Source organism: Ochotona princeps, chromosome 5 (assembly GCF_030435755.1).
Source record: "Ochotona princeps isolate mOchPri1 chromosome 5, mOchPri1.hap1, whole genome shotgun sequence".
NCBI classification, from domain to species: Eukaryota; Metazoa; Chordata; class Mammalia; order Lagomorpha; family Ochotonidae; genus Ochotona; species Ochotona princeps.
In genome coordinates, this window is record NC_080836.1 from 9,156,400 (window position 1) to 9,168,116 (window position 11,717).

Below are 11,717 nucleotides of genomic sequence, written 5' to 3' on the forward strand. Positions count from 1 at the left end.
TAAATCTTTAACAAGTCAATGTTACAGCAAAGTGTGAGAAGATTCCCTCAGGCACTGCGTCCCCTTTCCAGCTGCTCCACAGTCTCTCCAGTGCCTCCTATCTCACTGATACTCTGATTACTATTTCTATGGTGACCTGCACCTGTGACCATAAGCAATTCAGTTTTATTTTATTTATTATTTTTAAGATTTATTTTTTGTAAAGATTTATTTTATTCTTTTATTACAAAGTCAGATATACAGAGAGGAGGAGAGACACAGAGGTAGATCTTCCGTCCGATGGTTCACTCCCCAAGTGAGTGCAACAGCCGGTGCTGCGCTGATCTGAAGCCAGGAGTCCAGATCATCCTCTTCTAGGTCTCCCACGCGGGTGCAGGGTCCCAAGGCTTTGGGCCGTCCTCGACTGCTTTCCCAGGCCACAAGCAGGGAGGTGGATAGGAAGTAGGGCCACCGTGATTAGAACCTGCGCCCATATGGGATCCCGGCACTTTCAAGGCGAGGACTTTAGCCACTCAGCCACGCTGCTGGGCCCGTGCAAAATCAGATCACAGAGAGAAGGTGAGACAGAGAGAAAGATTTCTCATCTGCTGGTTCACTCCCCAAGAGGCCACAGTGGCCGGAGATGAACCAATCTGAAGGCAGGAGCCAGAAGCCTCCTCCAAGTCTCCCAAGTGGGTGCAGGGTCACATAGCCTTGGGTGGTCCTCTTGTGCTTTTCCAGGCCACAAGCAGGGAGCTGCACTGGAAATGGAGCAGCCGGGACATGAACTGGATCCCATATGGGATCCAGGTGCATTAAGGTGGGGTTTTAGCCCCTAGCTACTTCACCATGCCCAAGTTTTATTTCTTGAAGTATCTACACATCTGCACCTGCTTTTGTTTTCTTTCTCTTTGTTCTATATCTGTTTTTAATCAATACATTTTATATAAAAAATTCACTACTTCTTTGAGTAAAACTAGATGAAACATCACAGAAACATAGAGCGGCATAAACGATGAGCTAGACATCTCCATGTGGAAGTTTCCACTCGTCCAAATCGCTCCCATTAGCTCATCCCTGTCCCTCGGAGTCCACTCCCCTGCCCATCAATCTGCTAGAAATCATGGTCCTGCTTTCTGTCACTCCAGTTTTTTCATTTCTACACCTTCATGGATACATAATCACACAGTGCAAGGAAGGAGCTATATATCTGGCTTCTTTCCTTAGTATAACGTTTTTGAGATCTACCCCTGTTGGGTAGTCTGGACCATTTCACTGCTGAGTAACATTTTTTAAAAGATTTGCATTTACTTTCAAAGGGAGAATTACAGGGTCTGATCCTGTGGCACAGCAGCTTAAGCCATATGAATACGGGTTCAGTCCCAGCTACTGTAGTTCTGATTCAGCTCCCTACTAAAGGCCTGGGAAACCAGTGAGGACGGCTTAAGTGTCTGTGCCCCTGTAACCACGTGAGAAACCCAGAAGACACTCCTGGCTTCTGGCTTCAGACTGGCCCAGCTCTAGATGTGGTGACCACTGGGGAACGAATCGGCAGATGGAAGCTCTCTCTCTGTGTACATTTTAGTTTCCAAAAAAGAATGAAAGAAAGAAAGAAATAGAAGGGTAGAGTCAGAGAGAGAGAGAGATCGATCTTCTACCCACTGGTTCGCTCCCAGCTGGCCACAAGCCAGAAGCCAGGAGCTTCATCCATGTCTCCCATGTGCGTGCAGAGGTGCTACAGAGCTGGGCCATCCATTCTTTATTGCTTTAGTAGGAAGCAGGATCAAAAGTTGAATAGCTGCAATTTGAACCAGCACCTGTAGAGGATGCCAGCACTGCAGGCAGAGATTTAAGCTACTGTAACACAGCACCAGCCCTGACTCAGCTGGAATCCTGATCTCATCAGAATCCTGAACCTTGAATTCTAGATTTCTTGAATCTTGAATTCTAAAAGTCTTGAATCTAGAGGTGATATTGGTAAAATTCTTTAAAAAATACTTAGCTTTTTGGGCCCGGCAGCGTGGCCTAGTGGCTAAAGTCCTCACCTTGAACACGCCAGGATCCCATATAGGTGCCGGTTCTAATCCCGGCAGCTCCACTTCCCGTCTAGCTCCCTGCTTGTGGCCTGGGAAAGCAGTCGAGGACGGCCCAATGCTTTGGGACCCTGCACCCATGTGGGAGACCTGGAAGAGGTTCCTGGTTCCTGGCTTCAGATCGGCACAGCACCGGCCGTTGTGGCTCACTTGGGGAATGAATCATCGGACAGAAGATCTTCCTCTCTGTCTCTCCTCCTCTCTGTATATCTGACTTTCCAATAAAAATACATTTAAAAAATCTTAAAAAAAAATACTTAGGTTTCAAATTCATGACTTTCATTTACCTAGCTTTTAAATTTCTCCCAACAATATTTATCTTTAAAGATTTATTTATTTCTACTTAAAAGAAAGATTTACAGAGACGAGAGAGGGAGGAACACAAAGATTTTCCATCTGCTGGTTTACTCTCCAAGTGGCTGCAACCACTGAAGCTGGGCTGGTCCAGAGCCAGGATCCTGCAGCTCCTTCTGGATCTCCCAGGTGGGTGAAGGGTCCAGGTCATCTTTGGCCCTTTCCCAGATGGGATGCTGGCACCACAGGTGGAGGGTTTAACTTGTTACACCATGGCACCAGCCCTTAATTTTCCCAGCAGTGTTTTATAGTTTTCTCACACCTGGTCTTCAACATATTTTGTTACATTTATCCCTGATTCCAAATGCTTCGTTATAAACAACATTTCAAATTTCTTTACTAGTGTCTAGACATATACTCGATTTGTTTACAGAGTTTGTATTCTGCAACCTTATTTATTTTATTTGTGCATTACAACAGCTTTTTGCAGATTCTTTAGTCTGCGTACATGTCACGCTGGATGTGAGTAAGGGCAGTTTCACTTCTGCCTTTGCATTAGTGATTTTTAACTTCCCATCTTCTCCAGATTTCTCATTCAGATCTTCAAGGAAAATGAATGATTTCAGTGTTCCTCAAACCCTACCATCCAAGAAGACCTTGATTTGTTTTAACAACTTCATTAAAATGGACTATTGATAATTTTGACTCATTTGTCACTGTCTTCTAAACACTTGGAGATCTCCATTTCAGTTTGTTTTCATTTTAAAAAGATCCTGCGCTTTTCGCCCGCGGTGCGCGACCTGGCTCAGTGGAGCTCGTGATGCTGATGGACCTCAGGTCTGGCGCTTGGCTGAACCAATGGAACGTGGTATCTTGGTCCCTTTCATGCTGACAGCGGGAGTGAATTTGGACATGGTGTAAGCTAATTTTTCACAGTCAAGTTTAGAGCAGAATAATCAAGCAAAACCCGTGATCTTAGAACTATCTTCAGCAGCACTGTAAACTGCTCTGTTTCACACAGGTCATTTTTTTTTTTTTTTTTTTTACTAATTGCATTGCATTATGTGACAGTTTCACGGGTGCTGCAATTCGCCCCACCCCTCCCCAAGCCCTGCCCCCCATGGTGGATTCCTCCACCTTGTTGCATTGCCACAGTTGAAGTTCAGCTGAGGTTCTTTCATTGCGGGCATGTGCCGAGCATAGAGTCCAGCATCTTGTTGTCTAGATAGGTCCAACGACTTGTTGGGGAGGCCTTCTCTGGTCTGGGGGCAGAGCCAGCAGAGTGTCATCCCGATCGGTTGGAAGCCCCAACATAACATCGGCAACAATGTACAATGTTGTGGAATTGACGTGGTGTTGAGAAACCAATGTGTTGGAAGAATGCGAGTTCTTGGCCACATCCTGTGACTACCCCATTGACATTTCAATTTTTGTTTATATACAACCGGGTTGTATACATCTTAAAATGGCTATCGATTACTGTTCAGCTATCTTGTGTCTATTTTCATCATATTTAACATTTTATAGCGTTGAAGCATAATTTTGCTGAACCTGCCTTTTTTTCGGGTAGTCTAGACTGGCTTATAACTCTTAACAAGACATGTCAACAGTTGAGGTGCAGAACAGTTTTAGGAGGGGTGTGCAGAGAAATCCACAACACCTAGTGAGGAGTAACCACTCTGTGTCCCACCTAGCAAGGTATAAGTGAATCCACACTGACCGTTCCTGTCTGAGTCCAAGCTTTCCTTGATCTCTATCCAAGATTTTTTGTTTGGTTGGTTGTTTTGAGGGGTGTCCGGAGTGATCCTGATGGTCGGTCATTGCAAGAGAAGGTGGGGACCCCAAGTTGATTGCAGTGGGGCCTAAGAGTTTCTTGAGTGATTCTGTGCTTTGGTGTGCAATTCTATGATTATGATAATTAAGTGACTGCATTTGTTAAGTCTCACACTTGAGGTGAACCCCAGAGTATATGTTCATCCTTCAATAAACTTTTGAACACGGAAGAAAAAAAAAAAAGACCCTGCAAGCAGCTGTTAAAGAGACCTGATTATGATGTATACTTCTTCAGTTTGAACACATTCCTGAAATCAAATGTTTAGCAGCCCAAATTGTCTCTTCTGATATGAGCAAGAAGAAACAGAAAGACACTGAAACATACAGACTTTCTGTTTTCCTTTTTAAGAGCAACTGAAAGACTAAACATAATGATTTTTCAAAGAAAAATTACAGACACTTTTGACCTAAACTTTGTTTATAAACAAAACCTGAGGACAGTTACTGTAGATTAACAGATTTTGAAATGAACAGTATAGGGCCAGCATTGTGGCTTGGCAAGTTCAGCTACCACTGGTAAAACTGGCATACCATATGGTTTGGGTCCTGGCACTCTGTCTGATCCAGCTCCATGCTAATGTGCAACAGAAGATAGTCTGAGTATGTGGGCCCCTGTACCCACACGGGAAGACCTGGACAGAGCTCCCAGCTTGGGCCTGGCCCAGCCCCAGCCACTGGTAGCCACGTGGGAAAAGACCAATGCACAGAAGAGCTCTTCTTCTCTTTGTAACTGTTTTTCAAAAAAACAAATAAACTTAAAAAAAGAAAAAGAACCATTTTGGACCCAGCACAATGGCTCAATTGGCTCAATCCTCCCCTTACAAGGACCAGGATCCATATGGGCGCTGGTTTGTGTCCCAGCTGCTCTACTTCCCTTCCAGCTCTCTGCCTGTGGCCCGGCAAAGCACAAGAGGAGCTTGTGCAGCCACATAGGGAGACCTGGAGCAGCTCCTGGCTCCTAGCTTCGGATCAGCTCAGCTCTGGTAGTTGTGGCCACTTGTGGAATGAACCAATGGATGGAAAATCTTTTTCTCTCCCTCCTCCCCATAAGTCTTTCCAATAATAATAATAATAATGTTAATAATAAATCCTTAAACAAAACAAACCATTTCTTGTAAAGAATAGATGTTCAAAATTATTCTCCTTAGATATGCTCCTTTAAATTAACCTACCGTGAATTCATACCAAAGACAAAATATTGCCAGAAACTGTTCTTAAGGATTAGGAAGACATGAAGTGGCTCTGTGAGAAACTGCGCTCCGTGACTGCCCTTCCCCCTGCAGACAGCAGCTGCAGCACACGCAGAGGGACTCAAGGCAAACACAGTCTTGGCCCTCATCTGGCTGTCGTCCCGGGGAAAGGTGCCAGTCTGCAAAGACTTCGCAGGGACAATGCCACCAAACATGAAGCCGCAAGGAATGTGAATCAGAAAACTGAGTGTGGAAAGGAAGATTATGGTCAAAGAAAAAGAGCCTGCAAAGTTCCAACGTCATGAAACCTCAGAAGCTCTCGTCTCTCACTGCCGGGGGCACAAGGAAGTCTCAAGAGCAACTAATACCTAACAGAAGACAGCAGGACACAAGGTGGATCCAGTCCACAGGGCCACAGCCTCCTTGTCAGACACAACAATCAGGATGGCTCTGCGCACTGCAGATAGGAGGCCAGGACCACGGGGTGAAGGTAGGGGGCTTCCGAAAGGGAGCTGATCTCTCTGCATCTCTCCATCTGATTTACTCTGCCATCTCTGCCATCTTTCGATTTACTAAATGGAGAACACAGCGTATCCGCAGGGGCTGCTCACCTGTCACTGGACAGGGTAACACTTCACTGTGGGGCAGGGGGACAGGGTACTAGAAGTGGCTTGGCAGCCTCTACCGTCAGCTGCCAGCAGCTCCCCCTGGCTGTGACACTGCCGAAGACTGCCTGCAGGCCAAAGTACCACTTCCCCACTCACCCCCCTCAGGGACGGATGGCAGTGACAGACACTGCTCACACCAGAGCAGCTGATGTGTGTGTACGTGAGCTGATGTGTGTGTACGTGAGTTAGTTACATATGTTCTATATCTTTGCATACACATACACATATATATACTTTTTACATCTGTTAGACAGAAAACTCTTAAAAGGCAAACTCTCTGCCTTACACACCTTTGGACTCCTGCAGGGCACTACTGCTCATAGCCCTGAATGAGAATTAAAGGAAAACCCAAACATTTGTACTTCAGTCCATGTCAATGAAGTGATGAAAACACAAGGAATAAATCGGGTTTGTTTCAAACTGAATAGTAAAGTACCTTCTGTTCAGCTCAGTACACCAGCACACACTAAGATCCTAGAAACCACTTGCGCATCTTTAAGCACAGACCCCCCAGCTCACCTGTAGCAGCTGGGCTGATGAGTCCTGCAGAAGCACTGCTGGTGATCTGCGAGGGGGCCTGGCTCAGCCCGGTCGAGGGGGTCCCCAAGCGGGGGAACTGCTGGGAACTCATCTCCACCTGCAGCAGAGTTACGGGGTTACTGCCAGATCCCACCACACTCCACCCCGGCAAACTCACCCATGCTGGGAAGGGGTCTATGCCACCTGCTCTTGGAAAAATGAATCCAACATCAGTATGTCAGAGGTCTTCAAAATCCCACAAGCATCCCAAAAAATTTTCACATGACAGTCCGTCAGCTTGTTGAAGTCGGTTTGCAGTGCCAACATGCTCTAACTCAGGTTAAGTTTTTCGCACACAGGGACCCCAGAGCAGCAGCAGCCTTGCTGACACGGTACAGATACCTGTGGCCTGCTCTCCCAAGAAAACTGATGGTAGGATTTGGCAAAACAACCACGGGACAGGTGCAGCCACAATGCATACGGACGGGTAAACTTTTACTGGCACTGACACATCTCTGCAACACACATGGTGAACACTACTACGGAAGCATGCAAAGGGAAGGCTCGGAAGGGGGAAGCCCTAACCCTAAGGACAGATTAAAGACTACACATCAAGACGCAAGGCAAGAGGAATTCTTCCAGCGCTTTCCTTGCAAAGGCCTCCATTTACGGTCTTCCCTTCCCCTCTTTCCCAGGCCCCCCGCGAAGCTCGGGCAGTCGGGGGGGGGGGGGGGGGACCCGCGACCCTCCTCTTCTTCAGAATCGCCCCTCCGGGAGTCAGGCTCTGTCAATCTCCCTGATCCGCCTGCAACTCCGCCCCGCTCCACACGGACCCCTCATCGCCCCCACCCCCACCCCACCCCTCCGCGCCCGAGACCGCCAGGACACAGCTCTCCAGACCCTGGGAGTGCGTGAAACGCTGTCCGGGAGGAGGTCAGTATCCTGCCCAGACCCCAAGACAGGGGACGGAGCGGAGAGTCTCTTTACCTGTAGCCGCCGCCCGCCGCCCGCCCCTCCCGCTTCCATCTCGCCGGCCTGGGGGTGCCGAGGAGGGCCCATGCCGGGGGCGGCACCGGGCTCCGGGATCGCAGAGGAGGTGTCTGGCTGCCGGAGCGGTCCGGGCTCCGCCGCTGCGCTGTCCAGCTCAGCCCAGCCCAGCCCAGCCCCGCCACTCGGCCGCCGCGGGGCTCCCCAGTCCTCTCCCCCACCCCGAATCTGCCCCTACCTCGCCCGCCCGCCCATTGGCTTCACGCCCGGCGCGTCACCGGAGGATTAGCACCAATCCGCAGCGGGCTGCACGCTCTGGGCCCGCCCTCACCCTCCCCGCCGCCCACCAACCAATCGGAAACGAGCCTGGCAGAGGGAGCAGCCCCCCAGGCCTCTCGAGGCCGAGCCAATGGCAGGGCAAGACAGGCGAGCGGGGGTGGGGCGGGGAACGGGGAGGCCCCGCCCCGATCGGGGTCTGAAAGCGGCGGGCGCAGGGCCCGGATGTGGAGAGTCACTTTAAACTGCTTCGAGAGCCAAACTCCCCGGGCCGCCCGCCCGCGTCGCCCGGGCCGCCCCGCTGTCCCCGCCGAGGCCCCCGCCAGCCACGCCCCCGGGCCCGGGCCCGCCCACTCCTCCCGGCGCCTCTCCTTCCCCTGCCCCTCCTCGTCCCCGCCGGGACACCCGGACCCTGCCTCCGGCCCAACCGCCGCGCGCGGCCCGGGCGCCCGACTGGCCGTCAGCGTCCGAGCCGCGGGGAGCCCGGGCCCCTCTGCCCTTCCCCGGGGACGGACGGAGGCTGCTGCAGCCCGGCGCGGCCGCCCCGCCCCCTCGCAGCCTCCCCTCCCCTCCCGGTGTCCGTCCCGCCATTACCTGGGGGCTGCGCCGAGGGGCCGCCGCGCCGCCTCGAGCTCGCTCCCGGGCGCTCCCTCTCCGCCTGGTGGCACCGACGTCCTGGGGCTCCGGACCCGCAGCCGCCGCCGCCGGGGCGCTAGCACTCTGTCCCCCACCCCTCACTCCGGGGCCGCTGCTTCCGCCGCCGTAACGAGCTTAGCGCCTATTGGCCGGGGCAGGACCCGCCTCGCTCGGAACAGACCAATTAGCGCTAGGGATGAGCCGGAGAGCTGGCGGGCCTGCCTCTCTCGGTGCCGCGGGGGTCTCCGGGAAATGTAGTCCGCGGCCTCTCCGGAGGGCGTGCCGGGAAGGAGGTGGAGAGCGTCGGGGCGGGGCTTCGCGGCGACTGAACCCGAGGCCGCCCCGCCAACCGCTCATAAATACACACACACAGCCCTTTGCTGCCCGCAGTCGGTTCTGCCTTTTCCTCTTCTTCCGCGGAGAGCGAATAATGCATCCCACCGGAGGGCCTCACGGCAACTAGGTTTCATTTTCCCGTTGCTGAGGTCGGCGCGACGCGGGAAGGGCCTTGGAAGCCGACCCGGGCCCGGCGGGGGCCGACGGTGCCGGTCCCCCGTCTCGTGCCCGTTTGGGGGGAATGGAGGGACAGACCTCGCTGCCACCGCCGCCGAAGCCCCGGCGGGCCAGGCGCGGTGCTCGGGAAGGCCGCCTGTTGCCCACGGTTCTCTGGGGGAGGGGTTGGACTTACACACCTGTGGAAACCGCCTTCTTCCCTCCCCGGGTGGCCCTCCAGGCCTGGCGTTCTGGGGATTGGTTAGGATCCCGTGGGAGACTGAAACCCCTCTCTTTACTCCGTCAAAACACTTACTTCCTCACCGTTGGGAGTCCATCTATGTCTAGAAGTAGAGGTGCATACTGCATTGTATTCTCACATCTGGATGTGATAGTCTCTACTACACAATTACTATACATCCCCTTAAATGAAAAGCCACAATAGCCAGAGCTGAGCCAATCCAAAGCCAGGAGGCAGGTGCTTTCTTCCAGGTTTCTTATGCAGGTGCAGGGTTCCAAGGCTTTTTTGAACCATGAGCAGTGGCCAGCATTGTACTGTAGTGGATTAAACAATGATCTGCAGCATTGTCATCCTATAGGAGTTTGAGTCCTGGCTGCACCACTTCCAGTCTGGCTTCCTGCTAATGTCTGTGCAAACAGCAGAGGCTTACCCAAATTCTATACCCTCTACACACATGGAAGAGGAAGAAGCTCCTGACTCCTGGCTTTGGATCAGCTCAACTCTGGCCATTGCTGTCACTTGGGGAGGGAACCAGCAATGGAAGATGTTTGTCTCTCCTTCTCTCTGTTCATGTGCCCGTCCAATAAAAACAAATCTTTAAAAAAAAAAAGTGCTCATTACTTTCCATAAGAAAATGAGAAACATTGAAGAAAATATTTAGAAAAAATTCTTACATGGGTCATAGAATTAAAAGTGAAGTTGGGGCCCAGCGGCGTGACCTAGCGGCTAAAGTCCTCACCTTAAATGCTTCAGGATCCCATATGGGCGCCGGTTCTAATCCCGGCAGCTCCACTTCCCATCCAGCTCCTGCTTGTGGCCTGGGAAAGCAGTAGAGAATGGCTCAAAGCCTTGGGACCCTGCACCCATGTGGGAGACTAGGAAGAGGTTCCAGGTTCCCGGCTTCGGATCGGCGCGCACCGGCCTGTTGCGGCTCACTTGGGGAGTGAAACATCGGATAGAAGATCTTCCTCTCTGTCTCTCCTCCTCTGTGTATATCTGGCTATAATAAAATGAATAAATCTTTAAAAAAAAAATCAAAAGCAAGGACTCGGTGTGATGACTCAGTGGCTAAATCGTTGCCTTGCATGCAGTGGGATCCCAAATGGGCGCCAATTTGTATCCCAGTTGCTCCACTTCCCACCCTAGGAAAACAGTAGAGCATGGCCCAACACCTTGGGACCCTGCGTGCATTTGTGGGAGACCCAGAGGAAGCTCCTACCTCCTGTCTTCTGATCAGAACTCAACTCTTGTGGTTGTGGCTACTTGAAGAGTGAACCAACAGACAGAAAATCTTTATATCTCCTTCTCTCTGTAAATCTGCCTTTCCAATAATTTTTTTTTAAATCTTTAAAATCAAAAACAAGGCCTGATCTTACATTCTGAATGCGTGCTGAATCATCCTGTGTTTTCCAGCAGCACTAAATTTAACCAAAAGCAAGCTTGAAGAGGCTGATTGTGACCTACTGAGTAAAGCTATTGCCTGAGGCTCCAGCAGCCAGTACTGAGTGTAAGTTCCGGAACCAGCTCTTCACTTCCCATTCAGCTTCCTGTTAATTGTGCCTGGGAAAACTGCAGAACATGGCCCTAGTCCTCTGGCCCTCGCACCCACAAAGGAGACCTGGTGGAATGTCCTGGCTCATAGCTTTATCCTGGCCATTGTGGTATTTGGGGAGTGAAACAGCTGGCAGAAGATCTCCTTCTCTCCATGTCTACCCCCTCTCTCTCTGTCACTCTGCCTTTCAAATAAATAAATAAATATATTTTTTAAAAAAGAGCAAGCACACTCACTGCAGTGTGTGTGTTTATACATGTTTAAGTGTGCATATTAAAAATAAATGCAGGGCCCTGCATGATAGCCTAGTGGCTAAAGTCCTCGCCTTAAACCTGCCAGGATCCCATACGGGCGCCGGTTCTAGCCTCGGCTGCTCCACTTCCCATCCAGCTCCCTGCTTGTGGCCTGGGAAAGCAGTCGAGGACGGCCCAAAGCCTTGCGACCCTGCACCCGCGTGGGAGACCTGAAAGAGCTCCTGGTTTCGGCTTGGCTCAGCTCCAGCCATTGCGGCCACTTGGGGAGTGAATCATTGGATGAAAGATCTTCCTCTCTGTCTCTCCTCCTCTCTGTATATCTGCCTTTCCAATAAAAATAAATAAATCTTTAAAAAAAAAGTTTAATCTTAAAAAAAAAGAAGACACGAGAGACACAATCTCTCAGGCCCATGTGGCAACGCAAGGAGAACACAGTGGGTGTTCACACAGCAAGAAGTACACCCTCACTGGACCTGGTTATACCAGGGCCTCCAGCCTCGGGTTTCAGCCTCCAAGATCTACCCAGGTACCATGTTACAGCAGCCGGCAGGGACTAAGATGCTGTGTTATTGCAATGTTCTTGATCCCGGTTTGATGTAAATATGCATGTCCTCATGTGAGTTGGATCATGTTCTCCTGAAATTCATATTTTCAAGTCCTAACCCCAGGTCCTTGGAATGTGACTGTGTTGGATGATAGCGCC

General features: G+C 50.9%; 1 protein-coding gene across 2 annotated transcripts in view; it reads right to left on the minus strand.

Annotated features, from left to right (window-relative positions):
- Positions 1-7,765, minus strand: part of SAP130 (Sin3A associated protein 130) — a 77,122-nt gene extending 69,357 nt beyond the window's left edge. Inside the window, exons 1-2 of one of the 2 annotated variants that reach the window (XM_004589326.4) lie at positions 7,564-7,765; positions 6,577-6,694 (exon numbers count right to left, since the gene is read on the minus strand). In XM_004589326.4, the coding sequence (XP_004589383.2) occupies positions 6,577-6,694; positions 7,564-7,635 (190 nt within the window). In that variant the 5' untranslated portion in view covers positions 7,636-7,765. The remainder of the gene's footprint in view (positions 1-6,576; positions 6,695-7,563) is intronic. The other variant, XM_004589324.4, reaches the window with a different exon arrangement.
- Between the last annotated feature and the right edge of the window lie 3,952 nt (positions 7,766-11,717).